Consider the following 26,678-nt stretch of genomic DNA (forward strand, 5'->3'; position numbering starts at 1 on the left):
GTGTGAAAGCCCCACCACATCTGGGGACCAGAAGCCCCCTCCAGTAGCAGTAGGTCTGGATGAGGTCCCACCATCTTATCAGGACAATTGCAGGGAGTGGAGACATCCTGCCTCTATTCAAAATATGTTCTCCTTTGTAATAAAAATCCCACACTCAGCCATATGTTCCCTCCTCTTCCCTTAGATGGGTTACTGTAGCCCGACAGGATCCAGCACTTTGTGTTGTAGAGGCAGTGAGCTCATTTACATGAACTCTTCATTTCCATATAAGCTCCACAGACCATGGATGCAGACATTATTCTTCCCACATCCACCTTGTGCCTCGTGCTGACCAGTTCTCAGAACTCACCTGCCCAGTGTGCAGCTGTGTGCATGTACACTGCTGAAGGCGGAGTAAACATTCGTTTTAACAGCTGTGAAACATCAAGACTGAGGTATTTTGTCAGAGCTGTGTGGGAACTGTTTGCACAACGTTTATCTACATGATGCTCGTCTCACCTCAGCACAATTGGTCCCGTTACACTGACATAGAAAATTTGGAAAGAAAACAAAATGAAATACAAAGCAGGCAAAAATACATTTAATAATCACTGAGCAATATCAAGAACAGAGCACATGATAATGTTCTCCACTTGTTTATCCCTTTTCCACTCTTGAAGATTGTACAGTTTTAGAAATGGTGTAAACCAGGGTCTGAATCAGCTCTCCCTGACATCTATTAAAGAACTGGGGACAAGACTTCAGAAGCAGAAGGTATTTGCATAGACACGCCTACTTTGCCCACATGATCAGCAGACCTACTTTGCCAAAGTGATCAGTTTTGTCTGTTTTGGGATGAAATGCTATTTAATCATGAACTTGGGGTAATGAAATGCTATTCTGATTGCCGGACTAAAGGACAGCAAGACAGGTAACATGCGCTGAGGGTGTCATCCTAACTTAACCTCACTCACCAAGCAGAAAGTGATGCCAAATCCAAGCTGAAGTCAGCGAGAAGGGGGACAGGTGTTCTTACATGGGGTGGGTGCTGTTTAAAGAGTTCTTGCTACCACCTCACTCTTTTCCTCTCATGTTTAAAGGTGGAGCTGATCAGACTCAGTTCAGAGTCCAAGGTTCTGCCATTGCTGATGAGCAGGCCTATGGGGCTGAAATTTAGACCCGATGTGGGGACTGTGTTGCAGTGCCAGAAAACACAGGGGATGCAGCAGTATTGAGGCTCCCCATTACCCACTGAAATCATTAAGAGCTTAAATTAATAACTGGGCTAAGTGGTGGAATCTCAGAACATGGCATCATAGCAAGAGGCAGATTCAACAAATGAAGTAAGAAACAAAAGAAGTGAAATGGGGGGAAGAAAGGAGAGGGGAGAAAAAGCAGGCAAGAATAATGAAAATAGGACACAGTTCCATACAGTACGTGAGTTAGTGCTAAGGTGACCAAATAGCAAGTGTGAAAAATCGGGGCGGGGGTGGGAAGTAATAGACGCCTATATAAGACAAAGCCCCGAATACCGGGACTGTCCCTATAAAATCAGGACATCTGGTCACCCTACTTAATGCACATCTTCCAAACCCTTCTTTAACTACATCAGAGTTTCACTAGGGATGAATTTGGCTCATGATGTTGAATTTAAATGTAAAACACAAGATAACAGAAAACTAAAGTGAAAAACACATAAATTGAGAGGGAAAGTGGGAGAGGCAGAAAGAAGCTACGGATAGGCTGCAACATTGCAGCTGGTGAACAGAGATAAGGGAGCAATATCTGCAATGTGATATGGTGGAGCTGCACTGTGTAGTGGAGGAAAAGAAAGAGAGGAGACAGATGAGGGAGCTGAGTCATGTAATGAGGATGGAAGGAATAAAGGGGATACAAAATGTAGTGGGAGAGAGAGGAGAGTTGGGCCATGATGAAAAGGGAAGTAAAGATCACAGGGTGTTGTGCTGTGTAGTGGGAGGAATGGAAGCGGCTGAATTGTTGGAAGACAGTGTGCCCTTTTTTAAACCTGTCTTTGTTGTCGGAAATATGTAGAAAATGCTGATTAAATAAAATATTGTAATAAAAACTGCTAGACTGCATATGCTTACAAAGTTTTCAGAAAATGCCATAACCAAAATGTTGGTGTCTAAAAATCTTGGTGTCTAAAATGTTGGTACCTAAATAAAGATGGTCTGATTTTCAAAAGACCTGAGCTCTTGCCACTCCTGTTGATTTCAAATGGATTCACAAGTGCTCAGCACTTATGAAAATCAGGCCACTTATGTCTAGATATCTAAATATGAATTTAGGAACTTACATTTATAAACATAGGTTTGAAAATTTTGGCTACATACTTAATTCCCAGATTCTTGGTCTCTTTTGCTGTATGTATTAGAGCCCATACAATGCAGATGAGACATCAATTCCTATATTAGTAACTAAAAAAATGTATTATTTGAATTTATCAACTAAATCAAATATCAAACAGTCTGCCAGTAAAGATCAGAACAAAAACATAAGATTGAAGTATAATAGATTCTTCAGTGGGATCACAGAGTTAAATTGATCTCTAGTGAATCTCCACTGAGATTAATCAAATGATATCAAAGATGCACTTGCCCCGTCTACATACACTTTTATTAGGTCTCTTTATCTAAAACACATGGGAAAAAGAAAAATAATTCAACTGTAGAAGAATGGTTAAAAAATCACAGGAGGTTATTGTTAATGAAAAATTAGCACATCAATTACATACCTAGCAAAATAGACAGAGGACAAATAGGTGCTTAGACAAAATACATTCACTTTTACGCATTTGTCCAATTTTTTTTAATATTAAATTTTGACAGACATGCCTAGCCTGTTAAATACATGTAATCAGAGAAATAAATACTGGAAACAATGTCATTGCTGGTCTATTGATGTAGCGCCCTATTAGAGAGAGATTACTGTATTCCTGTATCACATCCAGAGATGCTGAGAGCCATTAAACCAAATTGTAAACCCTGTATACAATGGAAACCCCTTCAAGCTAGGGGGTGTAGCAGCACCCTCTGAACCCCTAATTCCAGCACCTATGACCATATCTAGGGTGGTCACTCAAGGTTCCCAGAATACCAGGTTCTGATACTTCTGGGAATGGTGTGGACCCACCCCCACTGCCATCAGTCAACCTCCGCCAGCAGCACCTCACACACACCAACCACGGAAAGGCATGCTGTGTGGGGGAGCAGGAAGGACCCCATTTTGAAGTGTGCACCTGCACAGCTGGTGTGACCTCATGGGCACAGGGCGTGCGAGGTTGGGATGGAGTGACGCACTCTTACGTTAGATCGGCAATCCCCCATCAGAGACCGGACAGGGCCATGTCTAGCTTTGCCAGTACCAGATGGGGAACCCCCCAGAGTGCCCAGTTCAAAACCAGATGAGAGGTCTCCCTAATAGTCACATTGCTTTAGCTCCACACTGAGTACGGCAATGATTAGTTCCAGAGGGGTAGCCGTGTTAGTCTGTTTTCAGCAAAATAATGAGATTTCTGTGGCACCTTAAAGACTAACACATTTATCTGGGCATAAGCTTTCGTGGACAGACCACGACAGCTTATGCCCAAATAAATGTGTTAGTCTTTAAGGTGCCCCAGAACTCCCGCTGTTTTGCAAGGATCAGTGTGTCTCTTCTGATGTTTGCAGGGCAAGGGTTTGCGAACCTGTCCATATTTCCTAAAACAAAACAGAGGCACACAAGCCCCCAGATCCTGCCCAAGCTGCGTCTTTGCCACGGGATGATTTATTCCGAGCACAGCAGAGCTTAGCTGTCCTCCAGCCCCGGCACAGCGGGCTCCCTCGGCAGCAGGCCGGGCTCCCCCGAGCACAGCCTGGCGCGGAGGGGGGAACGCCGGGCCGGCCCCACAGCGGGTGTGACGGGCCCGTGTTCGGAGCATGTCACGAGGCTCAGCCCGGCCCAAGCCCGGGCAGCGCGGGAGGAGACCAGCCGGGCGGGGAAGGCTGCCCGCGGGCGAGCGCTGAGCGAGAACACGCGGGGACGACCCCGCCCGCTCCGCTTCGCCCGGCCGGCCAGCACCGGGACTGCAGCTTGTCTCTTCGCCGCCGCGGACGGGAGGGCGGGCCGCTGGCGGGAGGCGGAGCCATGGGCTCTGCGCAGGGCAGGCAGTAGCAGGCCTGGACCGGACGCGGTCCTGTTGCTCGCTCCGTCGTCTTCCTGCGCCGGGGGACGGGCTGGCGGAGCCATGTGGGGCCGTTACCGGGCGGCGCGGCGGCTGCTGCTGCTGAGCCTCAGCCGGTGAGGAGGGGCCGAGCGGGGCGGGGGCGCTGTATGGCTGGGGACGGCTGGCCTGGGGCCCGACCCCCGCTCCACCAGCTCAGACACATCCCCTCTTCTCCCCAATATCCTTCTCCCCGGACATTCCCCCCCATCCACCTCTATTCTCCCCCACACACCACAGCCACCTTCTCCCCAGACATCTCCACATCCCCAGCCTCCCTATATCTTCTGTATCCTCCCCCACGCCCCCCAGCATCCTTCTCCTCAGCCACACACCCCCACATCGCCTCCTTCCCTCAGCCCCGTCCCCTATATTCTCCCCCATATCATCTTTTCCCAGACATCTCCCCCCAGCACACCCCATGTCCTCCTTCATCCAGCCCTCCATCTGCCATATCATTCACCTTCCCGACTCCCCGCATCCCTTATGTCCTCCTCTTCTCCCTGCTCCCCCCACATCTGCCATATCCTTTTTCCCATCTCCCCACCATCCCTATATCACCCTCTTCCCACACACATCTCCATATCATCCTCCTTTCCAGACGTCTCCCTCTATTTCTTCCATATCAGCCTTATCCTCCGGCATCTCCCCCACACATTCCTGTGGAATTCTCCTTCCAATACCCTGTATCATCCTTCTCCTGCTCCCTACATATCCCCATGTCATCCTCTTCCCTATGCATCTCCCATATATCATCCTCCCCCAGCCTCTTCACCTCCTATCATATCATTTTCATCCCCAGATATCCTCCCACATAATCCTTCTCCCCAGACTTCTTCCCCACACACTCACCAGTTTCTCTGCCCATGCACATAGCCTCCTTATCCCCAGATGTCTCTGCCTGATATCCTTCTCCGCTCCCTGATATCCCATACTCTAACTCTTCCTGATATTGCCCCCCACAGTTCATGTTCTTACAGTACCTAACTTCCTTTTATTTCCCTATGAATTCTACAGCCGACCTCAGCCATACACACCCTAACATATCGTCCTGACCTTCTCTGATATTACTCCTCACAGTCCCTACCCCTGATAACACTGCCTTCTTCCATTCACACACTCAGTCTTTACACCAGGGTGTACTATTTCACACCCGTTTGTTAATCTGTTAAGAAACACCGCCTCTGCTGAGGTCATAACCCCTCTGACATTGCCTCACAGAAACTCCTCCTTTACATCCCATAGATCTTAATCGCTCTTTTGTCCCCCCTTTTAACTGTCCTTCACAGATATATTTCTAATGTTGTCCTAACACACAGTCGCCTCCCTCCTGTTCTCCAGAACCTGTTTGTTTCCCTGATATTACCCCAGCAAAATTACTATTTCACGTCAAGCCTTCTCCTACCACATATAATTCTGATCAATGTGACGTAACCCATTGCTACCGATTGCTTCCCCCAATCTTCAATGTATTCCCCTAAAGTTTTGCATAATGCTAGGCCATGTCTACACTGGAAAAACATCCACAAAAAAGATCTGGGAGTCATACCCTATTTATTGTAGTGGAAGTAGTAATATTTATGTAGCTCATTGGTTCTCAAACCTTTTGTACTGGTGACCCCTTTCACATGGTAAGCCTCTGTGTATGACCCTCTTAAATGGATTTAAGAACTACACATGCAGCAAAGGCTTAATTCACACAATTTGATTACACTAGGGCTTGGCTGAATGGGTGGGAATGTTGTTAGTTTTGTTTTGAAATTTTCCCAATATAAACAAGACCCTAAAATTGTCACCCATCCTAACCAATGTTTGCCTCTTTCATCTTAGGCCCCAATCCTGAAATAGGCTCAATATAGGCAGGTGCCCACTGAAGTCAGTGAATTTGTGTGTGCGCACATATGGAGGAGGTGGAGGTTGTTCATAAGAGGCTCCAATCTTGCAATAAACTCAACTCTGTCTTGTAAATTTGTCTAGATAGTAATTTGGCATTTGTCTATAGAGTGCAGTAATCATAATAATACACCCTCTCTCTCACCCCTAAACTAAAGTACAAAAAGGGGGTTGGGGTGTGGAAAAACCTGCTCTTGCGGTTGCATCTTGTTTTAAAAAAATGTTATTTCAGGACTTGGAATCAAAAGTCATGGAGGAGTGGGTCTGCAAATGAAAGAGCACTACAATACAAGATAGGAGAACAAATCCATGGGTTCACTGTAAACCAGGTACAGTGTTGTCTTTTGTCTCCATCTGTGACTGTGGGCACTTTGTAATTGTAGAAAAGAACTTTCTCTTAATGTAAAATGTTTCCCTGCAGACGTTGAGACCAAGAGTCAGAGTTGCAGGGTAAGTATTTACGTATATGCTTTGAACTAGAAGCAAATAAATATTTTTGTGCACAAAAATCTTTAGGCAATGTTTAACGCGTAAAGTGCCTGCTTTAAAAGAAGACACTTATTCTCCTAGAATTTGTGACGAGCAAAACACAGTGGCTTGTGTGTGAATTTTGGAGAAGACACTGAAGCCATTAAAAACTATTATATTAAACATGCAATCATCTGTCAGTACTTTTGTTTCACTGTGCTTTGCTATTTGTTTTTGCAAGTTAATACAAAAATATGAGCTCTTCTTAGGTCTGGGTGGCATGCCCTATTTATTGTATTGGAAGTAGTAATATTAATTTGGTTCTCAAACTTTTTGTATTCATGACCCCTTTCACATGGCAAGCCTCTGAGCATGCCCCCCCCCATGTAAATTAAAAATAATTTTTTTTATATTTAACACTATTTTCAATTGTAAATTTATAATCCGATTGTTTAAAATGAATTTACCTTATCTAACCACTTTTTTAAAATTAAGACTAAAACACATTTTATTGAATTATTGTTATAAGCAGAAAAGTTATTTTTTGAATAGTTACTATTTAATACTTGGGGGGGGGGAGTTTGTACAAAGAAACTTGTCAATATCACTTTTCACAGCAGACAATACTCCATTGCCACCCTTATTTCTGTGTGGCTGCTAGCGGTGGTGCTGCCTTCAGAGATGGGTGGGCTCACAATTCACATAAAATAACCTTGTGACCCCCCAGTTACACCCCCAGTGTAACTCTTTTCAGCAGCTATCCTTTTAAAGGAAGTCAGTATCATTATCCCCATATTACAGATAGGAAAACTTTAACACACAGAGTTGGAAGTAATTTGGCTAAAATCAGTGATCTGTGCCAAAGCTGCTAGCGGAACTCAGATCCTTAGACCTGCAACACTTACGTTTTATTCACCAACTAAGTTTTATTTACAACCTAAGGCTCTGATCTGAGATTGGATGCAATGTGCTTCTTGAGTCCCATTGATGTTAATCAGACTCCATGTTGGTGTGAGGTTCAGGACCAATGCTAGCTCCAACTGCAGGATGGGGGCCTACGTGCTTGATCTGGCTCTCAGAAACATGGAGATACATAAGTACCAAATGGTCTTGCAAAATCGTTTATAGCATATGGAAGTATCAATCTGTGACAATGTATGTAACAATGCACATTTGATTAAATGCTTTTACTTTTCTTCATAACCTTAATTTCTTCTAATTTAGTTCTAGATATGTTTGATGTGCAACCAAGAGGGTAGTTGGCTCTTTTCATAGTGTTCACAAATTATTTTACCTAGGATTTATCTAAATACTGACATGGAGATTTTCTTCCAATATAGGTGACAGCTGTTCCTGAGCTATTCCTAACTGTAGTGAAACTTAGCCATGAGAACACAGGAGCCAAATATTTACATGTGGCACGTGAGGATTCCAATAATCTATTCAGGTATATATTATTAATATTTATAAAGCACATTCCATATGAGGATCGACCTGAGACCTGCAAACTCTAATTCAGCTTCATAATACACGAACATTACTAATACTTTCCATTTAAGGAGCTCATAGTTGTAAGATTTAAAAAAAAATCCTGTTTCACCAAAAATGTTATAAAACTTCATTTCTCCTCTGCTTTTCAATTAGTGAAATGAGTTTATTTTTTCAATAAGGAAAAATTCATTCTGTCAAATCCATTTCAGACTGCCTTATCAAGTTAGCTTATGTTGATTGCTTACCTTTGTAAACTAAATTGGTATAAGACCCTCTTAAAAGGATTTAAGAACTGCTGCTTAAGGAGGTTGTGATGTTTTTAAAGTGGTACAACTTTCACTTGTAGTCAAGGCTTAAATCACACAATTTATCTGTAACGTTAGTAACAAATATTGCTATACTCCCTGTCAAAAGGGGGCATACATGTACAGTGTTGGTGTTAGCTACTGTAGCTGTTTTATCAACAGCCTTGGCTACTTTTTTGTCTACCGAATCACCTGTGGTCCTACTGCATACAATGCACTGGAAAAACACCATATCTCATCCAAAAAGTATAAATTCTCCTCCTAGCAAGCCCCCAAAAGTCCTCTAATTGTGAGCTTGGTTGTTTCCCCTTGAAAGAAATTATATTTCTTCCTCTCAGCTGCATCAGAATTGGAAGACTAGTTTAATTATTAAGCCATGCTGCCTCTCGCATCAGCTACATTACAAAACAAATAATAAACACATTGTCTTTTGGTCACAGACCTTTGTGTTGCATTCTTTTACAGTGTACAATTTCGTACCACCCCAATGGACAGTACAGGTGTCCCACATATCCTTGAACACACTGTGCTTTGTGGTTCTCAAAAGTATCCTTGCAGAGATCCTTTCTTTAAGATGTTAAACAGATCACTGTCCACTTTCATGAATGCATTCACAGGTGAGTACAAGATAACTAATACTTTATGACGATGACGTCTTACATCCTAAATTGCACGTTTATTTTTATTTGTTTTGCTATAACTGTCTATTTAAAACTATTGTTGAACCTCTCTAATTACATTGACTGGGAGATCTTTGGCAAAATATTGAATTTTGTAAACTAGCAAGCAAACAAGCAAGACAGTGCTGATTTACAAAATGTATTTTGTTCATTTGACAAGTATAGATTAATTTTCATATAGTATTTGGTTCTTCATAGTATATAAGTAAATGTTCTGTTGTCTGTTTTGTAAAAATGATGTTATCTTAATGATGAGTGTCCTTACTACAGTATTAAATCTTTGCTGAGGAATGGGGAGAAACCATCACATTCTGTAGAAGTTATTGGGTGTGCAAATTAGTGAGGTTCTACTCTGTTTCAATTAATTATTTGGACAATCCAACTTAAAAATAGGAAGTGAAATGCACTGCAAACATCCTAGAACACTTTGGTCATTAATATTTGACTTTGTTTGTATACAGCCAGTGATTACACACTCTACCCATTTTCAACACAAAATCCAAAGGATTTTCAGAATCTCCTGTCCGTGTATTTGGATGCTGCTTTTTTCCCATGTTTGCGACAATTAGATTTCTGGTAAGATTTAAACAGTTGGTGTGTGTAAACATTAAAAATCAAAGACTTGCTTATAATTTTAAAATGTTTACAGGCAAGAAGGTTGGAGGCTAGAACACGAGAATCCAGCTGATCCTCAGACACCGCTAGTCTTCAAAGGAATTGTTTTTAATGAAATGAAAGGGGCATTTGTAAGTTCTGGCTTTTATTATCAACACTATTTATAAAGGTGCATTGTGAAAATTTAAAATAGTTGAAATTGCAAATTAACAATTTCATAGTTTCTTTGAGTTTGAATAGTCCCATTCTCCCCAATATTAACCTCCCACACTCAGTAGTAATACTGAAGATAGACAGAATAAAATTTATTTTGAAGGATAGTCTGTTGAACAGCTTATTATTTATATAAAAGTAGGAGAACAGCAAGTTCCACTACTTAAATACTATCTTTTGAGTAAAGGTTGGAAATATAGGGTTGCAGGAATAGCCCTTAGTCATCTGATTAAACAATGACAACAACTTATTAATAAAAATTATGTTAAAGTCAATGAAACTGGTAGACTACATGCTTGTATAAGAATTATTTTTATGAGTAAGGGCTGTAAGATCAGGTCTTACTGTTAAATATTTTTAATCTTAAAACTTTTCTGATGGTTTACTAAAATTTATTTTTTTTCCTTTAAGACAGACAATGAGAAGATATTCTCACAACACCTACAGAATAAACTCCTTCCTGATCACACTTATGCTGTAATATCTGGTGGAGACCCATTAAGTATTCCTGACCTTACATGGGAACAGCTTAAACAGTTCCATGCCATTCATTATCATCCAAGTAATGCTAGGTATATTGAATTGTTGCTGACTTCTTTGATGATTATATACTGGGTTAGCAGTGTGTGTGTGTTTACTTCTTTCTCTCACAATAATGCAGGTATTTACTTTATATTTGTGTTTACTTATTAAGGTGTGGGGCAAAATTGTATGGCCCCAAGAATGAATAAATGGGTATAGATTTTTTTTTTTTTTAATTTTGTCAATCATTCAAATTCAGCCCATGTTGGATGTCACAGAAAGATGTTATAATCTGATGGCTCTTCGATGTCCTGTGTTTCGTGAGGTAATGGTATCAAATTCCTACTGGTAGGTGTTCACATTGCTCAGACATTAAGTCTATTGGTATATTTGGCAAGGCTTGCATAGAAGCTAATGATTGACTTGATGTGGAGACTTAAAGACGGGTAGACACAGAAATTTAATTTTGACTCTTTTGGGGATCATGTTCTGTGCCCCCACCCTGGGATGAGCTCGTGCTCTTCGCCCTGCCCCAGGAGGAGCAGCTTGCTCTTTCCTCCCTCACCCTCTGCCCCAGTTTCAGCCCCAGGAGAAGCAGCTCGCTCTTACCTCCCTCCCCAGCCCTAGGAGAAGCAGCTCACTTCCCACCGCCATGGCCCTGGGGCCAGAGGAGTTTGTGTCCCTGACAATTATTGAGTGGTCCCATGTCCCTGCTTAAAGATGATTCCTTCAGATAGAACTGAGGCATATTAGTGAAGAAACTAGTATTGCTGCTGCCTTTTCTGAACCAGTTCTGTGGACAGCTTAAAGGGCTGACAATCCAGCATCTTTCATGAGAAATTAATTAAGATATTGCCATGCTGACCTCTAAGTCCACATCCCACTGTTTTGTTTCTCTCTTCATCGTTTTTCTAACATGTCTGAATTTTAGAGCTCGATTGTCAAATATGCTCTGCATAGGCAGCTCCTAGAGCTTGTGTAGAGCCCTTGTAGGTCAGCGATGTTCCTTGCAAGTGCCAGAGTCTGCCTCAGTGGATCCAATTGCAAAATCAGGCCAAAATTTGTGACCTCATTGAGGCAAGGATTGCGTGATCTTACCTGTATTGTGAGGAGCTAAAATAACTTCTCTTCTAGAAAAATAGCGTTTTGAGTATTTGGCTGCTGCAATTAGATTGTTTGGACACAATTTTTTTTTAAAGAGTATTTGCCATTATCCTTCAAACTAGCATCTGGCTTTTAGTGATCTTGTCTTCAGTACGTGAAACGATGACTGGAAAATGGCATGGGATCTTCAACTCCGAATACCTTTCTGATTGGTGTGTGTTAGTTTTATTTCCGCAGTAGAATTTTTGGTGGCATTTTTGATGGATTTGTGGGCCATAATCACATTCATTTCTGCATATAACTAATTCACTAAAAGATGCATGAAATACAGAATGTAATGGACTTCATTGCTGCTGTATTATGTATACAGACTAAAAATTAAATCCTAATCTTATATTTAAAATGCAGGTTCTTCACTTATGGTAACTTCCCATTGGAGCAGCATTTGAAACAAATTCATGAAGAAGCACTGAATAAGTTTCATAGAATTGAACCATATACTGCCATCCCAAAACAGCAACTCTGGGATAAGCCTGTAAGTAAAAGATAAATGTACAACCAAACTTTGTATTACAGTACTTTAAATACTGAGTCTGGTCAGCAGTGCTATTCAACTTACTGTAGTGTGGGTGTTTTATAAAAGCAAACAACATTTTGTTTGGTTATAAAAGTGTTAACTATCTTTGGGCTTTAAGATGAATTTAAATGATTGACTGCTAGGATCTGTGCGCTGTTATTTTTAGGTTCTCAGCAATCCCTCAGTGTTTTGAAGAATACCACATTGTATTAATTTATTAGAGAATTATCCATCTAGTAATCAACACAGTGTTGGGAGTCAGGAGATATGGGCTTTATTCCTTGCTCTGCCAGAAGATTGTTCTGTTCTGTAGACCAACTCCTGCTTTAATTTACACCCAGGGTTAAATGGGGTAGAAGTTAGTGCAGGATTTGTTTGACCCTTTCTTGCACAATTCCCCACTTCTAAAGGAGGTATTATCTACCTCACACGGATGATAACAAGCAAGGATAATGTCATGAATTTACAAATTAACTCATTAACATTTGGAAGGAAGATGCTATAGAAACACAAATGATCATTTATTAACTTCTGTTAAAGTTTAATGTTTTAAATCATTTTAATGCCTCTAGTTACTTATTTATTATACGTGACAGAGAGAGCATCATGTGAAATGTGGTTCAGATTCATTTGCTGCAGACCGTACAAAGCAGACAACTGTCAGTGTCAGCTTCCTGTTGGCAGAGTAAGTATATTGAAAATGAAATTACAACAGAAGAATCTTGTCTATTCTCTTAAATCAGGATTTTACTGAGGGTTATATTTCACCATTTGCACCATTAGTAGAATTGTTTAATACAAGGATTCTCAAGCTTGTTTCCTAGCGTGGGCCTCCTCGAATCCCATTCATGATTGTGGCCTTCCCCTCTCTTCCTTTTCCAATTAAATAACATCCTTTTGACAATTACATCAATTATTTATTTAGAGCATGTAATATTAAGAAAGTAATAATGTATTTTTAGCTGTCTTCCACTTTAGTGGGAGGAAATAAGGAGTCAGTACCAGGTATTCTGTGGACCAGTGTCTAGGAACCAATGGTTCACTGTATTCTAATTGGTTGCACCTATGCAAACTTACTGAATGTAATAGGGTTTCCCATATGTACCTCAGGGCCTAATTTAACCTGTAAAACTTCTGTGTGGGCAATGTAGCAGGTGAAAGGAACCCAGTTTGGCTCTAGGAGCCCAAACTGCACATGCAGAACTGGCAGTTAGTTTAAAACAAACAAAAAAACCTCTCATCCTCCCCACCCAAAGAAAACCTGTAGAAGTGTATATTTGATGCCAACAATAACTTAACTATAATACACAATACCCCACAATGCATTTTTAAAGAGCACAATGCTGTAACACTGATTTTTAGAAACCTACTTTTTTTTCTTTAGTATTACAGATACTTTTGAAACTTTCACACTTAACCTGTTGTCTTCCCTGTTGGTTGTTGGACCTAATTCTCCCTTCTACAAAGCCTTACTTGAGGCCAATCTTGGTACAGACTTTTCTCCTGATGTTGGGTAAGTGTCAAATTTACTTTACATTATCATTTAATGACTATAACTTCTATAACATTAATACTGCTCTTGTTATAAAATTACTTCCTTTTTTGAAAAATAAACCAAAGTATAGGTGGGGGGAAAACTAACTCATTATAATTTTGCATGCTCTTTTTATACAAGTATCGTCTGGTGTATTTTACTCTTTCCATAATGGAACAGTGAAGTATCTTCAAGTGTAAATTATTACCTTGCAAGATACCCGAATAGACAGATTTATTCATTTAAATTAGCTTCCTGACTTACACTAATAGAGATCAAAATAAGGCCCATAATTCACAATCCATGTTACTGTTTTGTTGTTATTGATTACTTGCATGCAGTGTTTAAACAGTTCTTTTCAAATGTATATTTATTTCTATACACTGTGGAGCAAGTGGACTGAAACCCTGTGGCAGTCTCTCACATGTCAAAATACTATTTTCAACATCCAAAACTACTTTATCTTGACATCTTAACTTTAGTGCTTTAGGATTACTTTGGAAAGTCAGTAAATTAATTTTTGGTAGACTTTTATTTACTTGTGGTGCTTTTCTTTTTTTTCTGATTAGTTTCGTGACTTATGAAGACTGTCACAAACACATCTTTGTTGGTGTAATGAAATATCATCAGATTTTCATTTACGATATCTAAGTTACCTTGCACTTCCAAAAGTCTCGTGTAGACCTAGAAAATTGTATAGATGCAGTTCTTTACTATATTGAACAGAGAAATGGGACTCTTTATTTGAGTTAAGTTACCCATGTGCATAACTGCTAGTAGGTTCATTTCCTAAGTACGTAAGGTTTTAAATAATTACACTTCATTCCAATTAAAATGACAATATTCAGTGCCTGCTATGTTAACATGCAACCTCTTGGCAAGAAACTGGTAGCTTTGAGTGTTAGCTAGTATGTATTTATCAGTGCAACATTAAGAAGTAGCATAGTCTAGAGAATGAGTATAAGCTAGATAATTGGACATTTTCTAGTTCTATGCTTCTGAGTTCTGAATCACTTTATGGTCTTTGACAAGTCATTCATGGCAAAAAAAAGTAAATGGCCTCTAATTTGGGCAGCTCAAAGCATGCTCAATTTTAAGTGCAGGGGATTTGATTTTCAGCAGTGCCGAACCCCTACAACTCCCTTTCCATTGTCTTCTGTTGAAATTGTAGGATGTTCAGGACTTCTGAAAATGGGATTTCAGGTTTCTAGAGCTGAGCCCTAAAGTTAATCACTTGTAAAAACTTGGACTAGAATTTCTTTTATCCCAGTTTCCCTACGTCTGTTGAGTCATTGAGACATAAACATGAAACCCCCAAAATATCATCTCTGTGCTCACTTTTCAGACTGCTATATGAAGTTTAAATTATAGTTGCATTCTACTCATTGTCCTAAGTAGAATGTACATGTTGGTTTAAAAAAAAGAGCTTTTATCTTAGTGTCTGCCATCTAAATAAAATTATATAAATACAGAAAAATCTTCTGTACTTGAAAAAACTAATATAGATTAGTTCCAAAATTTTTCAGTTCTTCCTGTTTAGTTTTGGTTTTATAGTTGTAGTTCATTCCTTGGTTTGAACCATAGCTGAAACTTTTAAAAAGAGTGTAATATTCCTACTGAAATTGAAAAATAAATAGCTGAAGAATTTGGCTTCTTGCCTTCTTACTAAGTTTTTTTTTTCCATCTTAGAGTAGATCTTGTAAATTCTACTTTTTTTTTTTTTTTTTTTTTTTTTTTTTTGCATTCATTAGCTATTTATAAGCTTTCTGTGTTGTATAGACTGCAAAGGTTTTAGTACCTGCCACTGAAATAAATGTTTTTTATTCTAGGTTTAATGGCTGCACGAGAGAGGCTTACTTCAGTGTAGGCTTGCAGGGAATTGCTGAGAGAGACATTGAAACTGTCAAACAAATTATTGGTAGAACAATAGATGAAGTTATTGAGTGAGTATTGTTAAATTCTTGAAGTATTCTTTTAGCACAAACTATTTCTAAAAGTGTATTTTTAAAATATCTACTATTTTTAAATATATGGAACTACCCTAAAGTAGCAATTTATAGTGGTTTGGTGCTCTGAAGAACTAATCTTATTTCTCCCTCTTCCTCAAATACTTCCCCTATGTCTAGTGTGCCCCTCACCATAATATTCAGGAGTTAATATTAGTGCTGTTTCATTATATGGCACAATATGATCTTTTTTCATATCAGTTTTATTCTGTATGGTACATATTAAGTAACAATGTTTCATCAATAATGTAGTTCATTTTCAGGTCTTTATTGATGATGATTTGTGTGTGTGTGTGTGTGTGTGTTTTTGTTTTTTTTTACTTTTCCCAAAGGAAAGGATTTGAGGAAGAGAGGATTGAAGCTCTACTTCACAAAATTGAAATCCAGATGAAACATCAGTCTACAAGTTTTGGACTTGCCCTGACATCAGTAAGTGCTCCTTTTTTCTGAGTAAGTGTCTGTTTTCATCAGTGTCGTAGAAGGCCTTTCTTGTGCAGAACTTCCATTTAAGTATCTTTCTTTTGTCTCTCCTTCCTTCCCTCAATATCCACAAAAGTCTGTTGTCATTAGACTTTGTATCGTCTAATTTAGGGCCAGTTTTCTGGTTAGCTTCGCTGGGATTGCTTGTTTGAGTAATGATTGCTCCAGTTCTTGTAAGGACATATACATTTGTAAGGCATCTTGCATTCCATAGTGCTATATAAATGACTGAATACTTGGTTTATTTAAAAGCAGAATACTTTGCTGCTAAAAAGATCGTAGTTTAAACATGAAAATTTGCACTGGCTTGAATGTTTATCTGAAGTTTCCATATAGAAGCAACGGTAGAGATGAGCCCCCTAGAAAATGAGTGTGGCTCTGAGAGACCCTGAGAAGCCTGCTAAGCTTTGTAATGTGGAGGGCTCTGTGAGCTGTAGGATCTACAGGAGAGGTGGAATATTTCGCTCTTCCCCATTATCTCCTCCTCTACTGTCTCGGTACACCCTGTGTTCCACTTGTCCACTATTCCTCACTCTGCTGTCACCCTTCCTGTCTTCTCCACTATACCCTGCCCCACTTTGCTAGGACTCTATATCCCATTCTCCACTATGTTATCCAGGTTTCATGCTTTCTTCAGCCTGCAAACCCCACCTGTGGACCTCCCTAAGATCCAAAGTAAGTGAGCATTTTAGGAGGTCCTCAAGAGTGGGGTTGGGGGTTACTGGGAAACTTGAGGGAGGGACAGTAGCAAGAAAAATGCATGACTATCTTCTTATGAAATAGAAGAATCAAATTAAACTTAATTTAAATGTCTCATTGTTCTTTTCAAGTTAGGATCTGGCAAAAGGAGCTTTATAAGTTTCTCACTGTGGTGATCACCATTTTTTAAAATGTCTTCAGCTTGTCTGATTAAATTCTGCTGCAAAAAAATCCCATTTTAATTGATAAAACTTGCAAACAATTAATTCAAAGTTTGAGGATTATCTTTGCAAGAAAATACTCTAGAAATATACTTTATTTAAAAGAAAAAAAACTGCTTAAGTCTCCAGCAGTGACCTCCATATTAATCTCTCCATATTTCCATTAATAATAAAAATGGAAATAACTTTTCAACTTCAAGTTTTCCTGGGATGATAGTTTAAAGACCCTAGAATTTAGCAAGCGAAGTCCAGTAACTGAGTTCTCTCTCTTCTCTTTTAATTTCTTGTTACAACAGTGGTGAAAAAACAAAATTGTTGAATTTGGAACACCTTATTTTAGAGTGCAATCATACAGGAATTTAATTTTCTTCAACAGCGTTTGTAGAGACACATTGAAACTGTCAAACAAATTATAGCTAGACCAATCAAAGTTAATAAGTGAGTAATTTTTAATTCTTCCAAATCTTGAAGCATGCTTTCATGCAAACTGTTAATGTTCCAAAGTTTGTAGAAAAAATTCTCTCTGCCCAAGACCTAACCTATCCATTTTTCAACTGATATTCCCTTTGCTTGCAGATTTTGGTCAGGAACTAGCATTGCTCTGATAATGGAAGCCCAGTTGCAGCTTTAACTATGGAATGATTACCATCACTCCACAACAATTACTTTGAGCATATGGGAAAGAATAATGTTCTTTGAAACAGAAAGTTCCCACAGTATTCTTAAATATTTTTAGAGTGTTGATAGATGTTACACACTTACAACACCTACCAGTATTTTTTAAGAAAATGAGAATGGAGAACTGTAGAAAACATAATTTTGATAAATGAAGTACATGAACAATTTTTCTGCGTTTATTTTACATTAGCTTTGTAGAGTACTTTATTTCAAATCTTTTTTCGTGTGTCTCTTCTACTGAACAGAAACTGTCAATCTCTCCAATTCTGGTTCTTCTATAGTATGTCAACTTTCAATAATAGTTTCACAAATTTTAAAATTAATAACTCCTCCCACTCAAGTCCTAACAACAAAAACAAAACCTCCAAAACAAAAAGGTTCATCAGATTTCTGCTTATAAAATCTTATCTCCTTTGACAATGGTCCTATTTAAATGTATAACTAAGTTGTGTAAAAACACAGTCCTCTCTTTAGGCTGAAAAACTCATACAAATGTGTAACTGACTGTAGAACCTGATCTCTCAGCAGTTCTGGTTCAGTTTTACTTTTTTCATGCCTTTCCTCCCAGTTGGACTGAATGTATATTCTAAAAGTAAGGGGATGGGTGAGGTCTAGACTAGAGGGGGAAGAATGTGATAATAGAACTCCTTAAGGTGAAAACTTCGAAAATTGAGAGCTTGCCAAGACAACTTTTTTGGGGGGGCCGGAGGGCTAATAACCTCTGTCCCTTTCAACAAACAGTAGTGTCACTTTTACCTTATGTACATATCAAATGGTGGTATTTCTGAAGTATTGCATGTTGCTTGTCTGCTATAAATATATAAATAAGACTGGTAATGTGTGATATGCATATTACAGAACACAATCCATGAAATATCTTATGCACAGTTAAGTATCATGTTAATCTGATTTCTTGTCAATCAAGTACATAGCCTCCTGCTGGAACCATGAAGGAGACCCTGTGGAACTTTTGAAGATTGCAGACAATGTTTCTCAATTCAGGCAGTACCTCAAGGAAAACCCAACATTTCTTCAAGAAAAAGTTAAACAGTATTTTAAGGTAAGGAGACTAAAAAAAGCTCTTTTAATATTAATTTCTAAATCACAGTTTCTGAGCCACACTGTTTGTGCCTGTGACAATAGTACTAGCTTCAGGCCTCTTGATTTTTTCATAACTATAGAACCCATTGTTGTAGGTAGCTTAAAATGTCAGCATTTACAGATGGAGTCCACTCGTCATATAGACCTTAAAATTAAGACCTTTAAAAATGTGGCTACAGCCCTTTTTTGCCAGATGTCCAACTAAAGTGTGTATATGAATACTGGGCAGAATCCGATTGTGACATTCCCCAGGGTACAATCTGAACTGTTGAACAGCTGTGTCCCCTCAATTCTTCAATCTGGGGTGCCTTTTACACTGCGAGAGCAAACACTCCTGGTCTGCTCTCACAGCTTCTAGCATGTGAATTACTCCCAGCTGAGTTATATGGTGGCTTCTGGTCAGCCACTCCTGAATGGTATTGCAGACAACCTCAAATTCCCAGTCCCAGGCTTGTCCCCAGAAATGTGCGTCGTGTCATGTACTTTTCTTCTGTGCAGTACAAACTCATAGAAAGTCCGTCATTTCATTAATAGAAAATTATATGCGCAAATCTTGTTATCCCATATGAAGTTTCCCAAACACTTCAATCCAAACACACATTGGTTTAGATAAAACAAGTTTAACAACTATGGAAAGATATATTTTAAGTGATTACAAGTAATTAGGCATACAAGTCAGAATTGATTACAAAGAAACAAAAGATAAAACACAGACAATACCTAATTTAACAAGCTAAGTGAACTTGAAATAAAAGGGTTTCTCTCACCATAAGCTTACAGCAGTCTGGCTGGATTTCCCCCAGTTCAGTGATGCTTCTTTTATCTTTCAAACATTGTTGATGCCATAAGTAGAGATGAGGGAAGAGAGGTGATTTGTATCCTCTGTTCCCCATTTTTATATCTTTTCTTCCTCTTTTGAGAGTCCTCTCTAGCTGGGATACAGCCTGTCTGTTTACACAGGAAACTCCAGCTGTTCCATTGCCAAGAAGTAAATTTCTCGGTCATACTCTTTTACCTGCCAAAGAATACCCAGCTGATAGTTCAATTTGATTTTGTTCACACCTGGCTGAGGTGTCAGTTTGCACTGAGGAACTGGTTTGGGCTGCTTCCTCAGACTTAGTATGCCTTAGTAACATTGTATGAATATACCTTAGTAATGTCTTACAGCAGAATCTTATAACTTTACATACAAAGTTGCCACGCATATTTTACCAGGACAATAATGATCAGCGAATTATGAGTTTTCAAATGATATTGCATAAGGCATACTTTGTACAAAATTTATTATAGTTTTATAAAAGTAGTGAACTTAGGGGTACAATCTGTCATGCCAAGCAATGTCAATTTCTGTTATTAGCAGTTTTTAGTAATTATCAAAGGACTTTCTTCCCTTTTGAATGTTCTGTAGTTGATGATAAGGTCTCTTTGGAGTCTTGTTCTTACACAGCTTCTCTTTGAATTTACTATAAAACTAAGTTACGGTATGTAGGCGTTTCGGGTTCCGTGGGAGGCCACGGTGGCTTCCTACAAGGGGAATAGCTCGCTCTTGGCGAGATCAGTCTTGTTAATTCGCCCTCAGGCCGGGCGAGTGAGCAAGAGTCTATTGCTCTAACCCCTAGGCAGGGTGAGCAGAGGCAGGTCGCTCAGGCCCTCAGACAGGGCGAGCGAGCAGGAGTCTATTGCTCCAACCCCTAGGCAGGGTGAGCAGAGGCAGATCGCTCAGGCCTCAGGCAAGGCGAGCGAGCAGGAGTCTATTGCTCCAACCCCTAGGCAGGGTGAGCAGAGGCAGATCGCTCAGGCCTCAGGCAAGGCGAGCAAACCAGGAGTCTAGTGCTCCAACCCCTAGGCAGGGTGAGCAGAGGAGGCAACAGCTTCAGGCGGGGTCAGGAGAGCAATTCTCCTGGGGTGGCTAGGGAACGGGGGAAGGGGAGGGGGACGCAGGCCCACCCGTCTCCACTGCGTCCCAGCCCAGGGCCCTAGCAGTGGCAGAAGCGGCTGCCACTGTGCCGGCAGGGCTCCCGCCGCAACACACCGGCAATACGGCGGACTCAGCCACAGGCCGTGGCTGTCCCTGGGCTACTTCCTCCCCCCTGACCCTAGTACCTGCTGCGTCCGTGTCCCTAAGGTAGTCCACCTGGGGTAGCGTTGTTAGTCCTTCCTCGTCGACCGGGGGTAAGGCAGGAAACTCCTCTTCAGGGGGCAGCTCCTCCAGGTCGTTGTAGAAGGGGAGCGGGCCGGCCTCGGGCAGCTCCTCCAAGTCCTGCCCTGCTGCAGGGAGGGGCTCGGCGGCCGGCAGTTCCTCCAAATCTGGCCCGGCCTCCGGGGGTGTCCGCCACTCGGGCTGCTCTGGGGTCTCAGTCCAGTCTGGTGGTCCCAGAGCACGGCCCCGGGGTCGGGGTAACTCGGCCCAGTTGTCCTGGCCGGGTTGCCTTGTCCAGCTCCTCGAGGGCCCTATCCAATCCCCAGTCCCAGGTGGGGCCGGGGTTCGTCGGCGGCGGCTAGGCTCTGGCCTAGGCCTCTGCTGGCGGGGCAGCACGTCTGCCTCCGGCAGCAGTCTGGGTCCTACTGAGCTCAGGGGCCAGGCTTTTATCCTTCCCCTTCCTGTTGGGGCTCCGCCCCGCGGCTGCCAATTGGCCTGGCCGGGTGGCCCTATCACAGCCCGGGTCTCCTGTTGCCGGGCAGACTCTGGGGCCGGGTGTGCGTTAGGCCAATCAGGGCTCTCGGGGCCTTCCCCAGGCTCTGGCTCCGTGGGAGGCCACGGTGGCTTCCTACACGGTATTTAACCTCCCTGTCTTCCTTTTTATTTTCCAGTCCTTTCTTTTAGTTTAATCTTTTCTATTTTTTTAAAATGAAGTACTGTGGTGAGGAAGAACAACCTTAAAAATCTGAGGCTTTTTTGGATCCATTCAGCAGCTTTGAAACATGGTATAAACTCTCTGATGCCAGTAAACCACAAATAGAATTGTGCGAATAAATGATTTTTTAAATTTTTTGGTTTGGTGGCTGAACCAAAAGATAGAAGAATAGGGGGAGGGATTCTCATTTTGAGTTGAACAAAATGTTTGTTTCATCTTGTTTTCTAGTTTTATACTGTTTAAAAAAAAAAAAGGAATTGAAGTAAAATTCGAATCATAATCAAAATCAAAACGTTTTGTTTCAGCACTGTTGAAAAGAAACACTTCAGATATTTTGGAATTTTTTCAGTTGACACAATTAGGCAAATTCAAGGCCAATTCATGAAATGTTTTGATTGCCTTGAATGCATTTTTCAGTGGGGGGAAGGGGGAAATGTGTGTGAATAAATACACCCACCTCTAACCAAAAATAGCACCCAATGGTGAGCTAATTAATGGCAGCGTGGTCATCCTTCCTTTCTTTTCAAATTACTTCTGTTCTTGAAGGGTAGAATTATAGTAGGTCACTGCCAACTGGATTTCATGAGAGAAAGTAGTTCCTGTGATAGCCTGGGGTAGCATGAGAGAAAGGTGTGAGCTGAAAGTTGCTGTCCAAAGGGCACTCTTATTGTTTTTAAGTACTTGGGTGACTTTAGTTATTTAATGTTTTGACATTCATGGCAAAAGAATTCAAGACAGAGTTTGTGACAATGTCCTTTATAGTATAATTTTAATGAGATATTTAAAAGGGAATCTACCTGCCGTACCCTCAAATTAGAAAGTGATGATGGTAATACTCAGAGATGTTCTTATATCTGAAGATTTGTATTTATTGTTGCTACAAGCTGAAAAATTAGAGGCGAGGGAAAAGTCTTTTCACTCTATACATTTGACAGCACTTTTTTCCTAATAGGCCGTTGTACCCTCTTTGTGGCTTGGAGCTCTGCTTCACATGGACTTTCTGAGCACTTGCACTTAGGCAAATGGTGGGAGGTGCCTGGGGAAAGGGTCTAATTAGGCTGCTCTACTTGACCTGGCACATTAGTCAGGTATATTTTCTAGAACATTCGTGTCTGTGGCCTTGTCTATGTGAGAAAGTTACACTTGTCTCGTTTATATTTATTTGATTAGAGCAGTGACCAGTGTGTCATTGCGGGATGCTGGCTGCTCAAATGACTCACAGAAGCCATGTGTGCTCATTCCTGTGGCTGTGTGCATCCTTTTCTACCCCTTGTGTATTAATGCATCAAAGGGCAGGATTTTGCCTGAAAGAAACAATGAGACCTTATGGGGCTTCAGTACAATACTTTGGATGGTATGCAAACAAAATAATATGCATGCCGCATATATCTGCTTGGTGATGGCAATAATCTAGGGATCTGAAGATAAAAGGGAGGAAGAAGCAGTCCTTAAACGTAATATTTTATTCTCGGGATGTATCTGTACAGGATAATCCACATAGATTGACTTTATCGATGAGTCCAGATGAAAGCTACTATGAAAAACAAGCAAAATTGGAAGCAGAAAAACTGAAACAAAAGGTCAATGTTCTTTCTGAAGAAGAGAAGAAACAAACGTATGAAAAAGGTTAGCATCTTCTAATGCTTTTTTTTAGTTCTGATAACAATTTAAAAAATGACAACCAGCTATTTTATTTCTCCCTGATAGAATATTTAAAATTCTTTGATATATACCAGTAGACCATCAACATTTATTTTGAAAGTGGAAGACTTTACTGGATTTTTTTTTTTTTTTTTAATAATCTGTGTGCACTGGCATTTGCATGCATAACACAAATGTATGGTTAAGGAGATCACCAATACATTCCACTATCTAAAGTACTCTTCACTTAAAAAATGAAGAAAATGATCAAAGCCGTGGAGGAGAGGGAGAAGACAATGTTCTTTTTGATATTAACCAGCTAATACATAGGAAATGTAGTAAACTTGCTCTAAGAACAGCAGACCTATCATCAATTTCGTCCACTGTTCTGAGGGAATCTTGTATGAGTAAGTAAGAAGACCTAAATAACACTTCTGAAATGTGAGCTTTCTTCATTATATTTCCAGCCCTTTTGCTTACCAAGCTAACCTTCAGAATGTGAACTGATACAACGATGTCTTTTTCAGTCTGCAGTTCTCTAAGGTAGCTTATTCAAGCAGCCGCTAAATGAAATGAACAAGACTTGGAATCGGAGGACAACAATGAATCAAAGAAACAATCACATCACTTACACTTTTGGTGCTTGGGAAAGCTATAAACAGCATCAGTAGCTATAAAGCACTTTTGGTGCTTGGGAAAGCTATAAACAGCATCAGGCTATAAAGTATTCACAGAAAAAAAGGGAGACAAAATCTAGAGGAGTAGAGAAGCTGAGATACTACTTCAGAGTATTATGGAGGTTATGGAATTTGGAGAGGGAGAGATCCTTCTACTTTCTAGCTGTGAGGTGTGAGGTTGCCTATATTATAAGCCTTGAATCTGAGGTTTTTTAAAGCAGCCACTAGCCAGAGGCAGATATAAAAGGTAGCGGTCGAGAGTTCAAAAGAGAGTAATAGATTTAACCACACAACCCGCAGCAATATCCAGAGAGAGCACTCTGATAAGAATTCCAGGGGGGTACTGAGCTTCTCACCTGAAAGCTATGCATTGCCCATGGAGCTTGCTAGTGAGGGGAGGTCTTTCTGTCATCTGGCTGGTAGGTGTCCAGTAAATTTTTAGAGCTCTGGGTCACATGCTATCATAAAAAACGGGGGAGAAGGAAACACTTTATTCTGTTTGTACGCTGGTGGATTATGTATAACGGCCTTTAATGTGCATTTTAATAAAATACAGTAACTATATAATAATTTGAAGGAGCTAGTAGGAATGGGAAATATCAAACTCTTCTCTGCCCCAGAAATGTGTTTTTTCTATATGTTACATAATTTCACTAGGTTTTGATATAATTTTTATTGGAAACCTTTTAAGATCAAGATTAATATTTCCCTTTCTTTATAAGGTTTGGAATTAATTGCTCTGCAAAGCAAACCTCAGGATACTTCCTGTCTCCCAGCTCTAAAAGTATCTGACATTGAGCCCACAATCTCGTTCACTGAGCTGGAGATGGCATTTGCAGGTTAGTGTAATACCATTTTTTGTAAAATGAAGGAACGGTTTAATTTGCTGGCATTTTACTTTGAGAAGTACAGTATACAGGAAATGAAAAGACTTCATGTACTTGGCAGTATATTGGTTCAGACTTGAGGCTTTTATTCCATACCCCTAAGTCCAAGTTGTTCTAAGGTGGTTGCAACACTTGAAATACAATAAATAGTGTAACTCTTCCTATTTGATCCCAGGGCTGTTTTGTAAATTGATGGAGAACAAGTAATTGTAGCAAAATTCTGAAAGTGATATTGGATTGCACAAAATTTTCAATGGGAGCCCTTCTGCAAAAGAGCAGCCTTTGACAGCAGCTGTCAAAATGGACTAGAAGTACTTGTGTCTCATATTCCTAAATTGCTTGGTCTTGTCATATGTTAGCATAGGTCATAGAACAGAATTTGCTGCTTTAGCAACTAAAAGTGGTAGGAAACATTATCCATCAGACTGAAATCACTACATTGAATAAGAAGAAAAACTAAAAGGTGTATACTGAATAGCTATTCTTTTGTTGTCACTTGCTGGTAAGTGAATATAATCTCTCAGTTCCAGGGTATTACAGGAGACTGTACAGAATATAAAAATTACATTGGCCATCCACTAAATATCACCATTGGGCAGAATTCTAAAAAGTATCTGTTCCTCTGGTGCGAAATGGAAAGGTATTTCTTTCAAAATGTAAATGTCATAAGTGAGACCAATGGATAATTTAGTCAACATAAATTGTTGTGGTAACACGTTACAATAATTAGAAAACACTTTTATAACAGGATCAGCATAATTAATTGTAATGAACTAAAAAACCTGCCTCTAAGAAAATGTTGAAGGAGCAAATTCTGGCCCCAGAAGAGTATATGAGAGCTGCTGACTATTAAAGACAGTAGGGTAATTAGATACAAAAATTGAGTTATTTCAGGCAATCAGAGTTCCGAAATGTTTGGGTTTCTCCCCGTTATGCTGTTCCCTGAACTTTGATAGATATTGACTTGTGGAATCATGCTATATAGTGTTCCTTAACAAGCATACTTCTCTGTGTACAAATCTCGCTACTGTGGCTCCCACAATTTTTCTTCTGTTGCCTGTACTCAAATGGTCAACTTGTTTGCCATTAATAAAGCTGCCACCTCAATTTCTCTCTCATTTCAGCACAAGCAACCCCCCAATATACTTAAAAGGGGGGAGAAGGGACATAAAGAAAAGAAAATGGGCCTGAAAATAGCTTTTTCTGACTAATTTTTTTTAAAAATGATTGTTTCCTTCTTTATCTCATTCCCCCTCTTCTCCTGTACTCCTCCAAACAATACCCTCCTCCTTTCCCATGGGTCAGCAAGGCTAGCCTTTACATCAGTAATTACAATATATTTGAATTTCCCATTGGTTTTGTTTACCACAAAAGAATTCCAGTTATTCTCCCCTAATTTGGAGATGATGGGGTAAAGAGGAAAAAGGGATAAAAGGTTCCTTAATATGGTTTAAAAAAAAAAAAAAAAATTTGCCTTTCAGTTGTTTGACTACTCTCTTATTCTTGTGTGCAGTGTTGTTGTAGCTGTGTCAGGCCCAGGATATTAGAGACAAGGTGGGTGAGGTAATATCTTTTATTGGACCAACTTCTATTTGGTGAGAGAGACAAGCTTTTGAGCTACACAGACCTGAAGAAGAGCTCTATGTAGCTCAAAAGATTCTCTCTCTTTCATCAGCAGAAGGTGGTCCAATAAAATATATTACCTCACCTACCTTGTCCTTCTCTTACTCTAAAACTTAAATATTTAATGACCTTTCTCAATCTGGTAATTTTGAAGTCGATTCCTACTAACTCAGGATTCAGTCCAGATTCATATCAATACCCTCAATT

General features: G+C 40.0%; 1 protein-coding gene across 1 annotated transcript in view; it reads left to right on the forward strand.

The window, feature by feature from the left end:
* The first annotated feature begins 4,136 nt into the window (after window positions 1-4,136).
* The window catches only part of PITRM1 (pitrilysin metallopeptidase 1), a 37,901-nt gene continuing 15,359 nt past the window's right edge, over window positions 4,137-26,678 (forward strand). The window contains exons 1-15 of the mRNA XM_067542654.1: window positions 4,137-4,278; window positions 6,327-6,423; window positions 7,903-8,009; window positions 8,824-8,975; window positions 9,500-9,614; window positions 9,688-9,784; window positions 10,278-10,438; window positions 11,901-12,027; window positions 12,666-12,754; window positions 13,454-13,582; window positions 15,433-15,546; window positions 15,942-16,038; window positions 18,613-18,747; window positions 23,131-23,269; window positions 24,684-24,800. Of these exons, the coding sequence (XP_067398755.1) occupies window positions 4,226-4,278; window positions 6,327-6,423; window positions 7,903-8,009; window positions 8,824-8,975; window positions 9,500-9,614; window positions 9,688-9,784; window positions 10,278-10,438; window positions 11,901-12,027; window positions 12,666-12,754; window positions 13,454-13,582; window positions 15,433-15,546; window positions 15,942-16,038; window positions 18,613-18,747; window positions 23,131-23,269; window positions 24,684-24,800 (1,729 nt within the window). The 5' untranslated portion in view covers window positions 4,137-4,225. The remainder of the gene's footprint in view (window positions 4,279-6,326; window positions 6,424-7,902; window positions 8,010-8,823; window positions 8,976-9,499; window positions 9,615-9,687; window positions 9,785-10,277; window positions 10,439-11,900; window positions 12,028-12,665; window positions 12,755-13,453; window positions 13,583-15,432; window positions 15,547-15,941; window positions 16,039-18,612; window positions 18,748-23,130; window positions 23,270-24,683; window positions 24,801-26,678) is intronic.

This window comes from Emydura macquarii, unplaced genomic scaffold (assembly GCF_026122565.2).
Source record: "Emydura macquarii macquarii isolate MOO-44397 ecotype Brisbane River unplaced genomic scaffold, CSIRO-AGI_Emac_v2 contig_719, whole genome shotgun sequence".
Taxonomy (NCBI): Eukaryota; Metazoa; Chordata; order Testudines; family Chelidae; genus Emydura; species Emydura macquarii.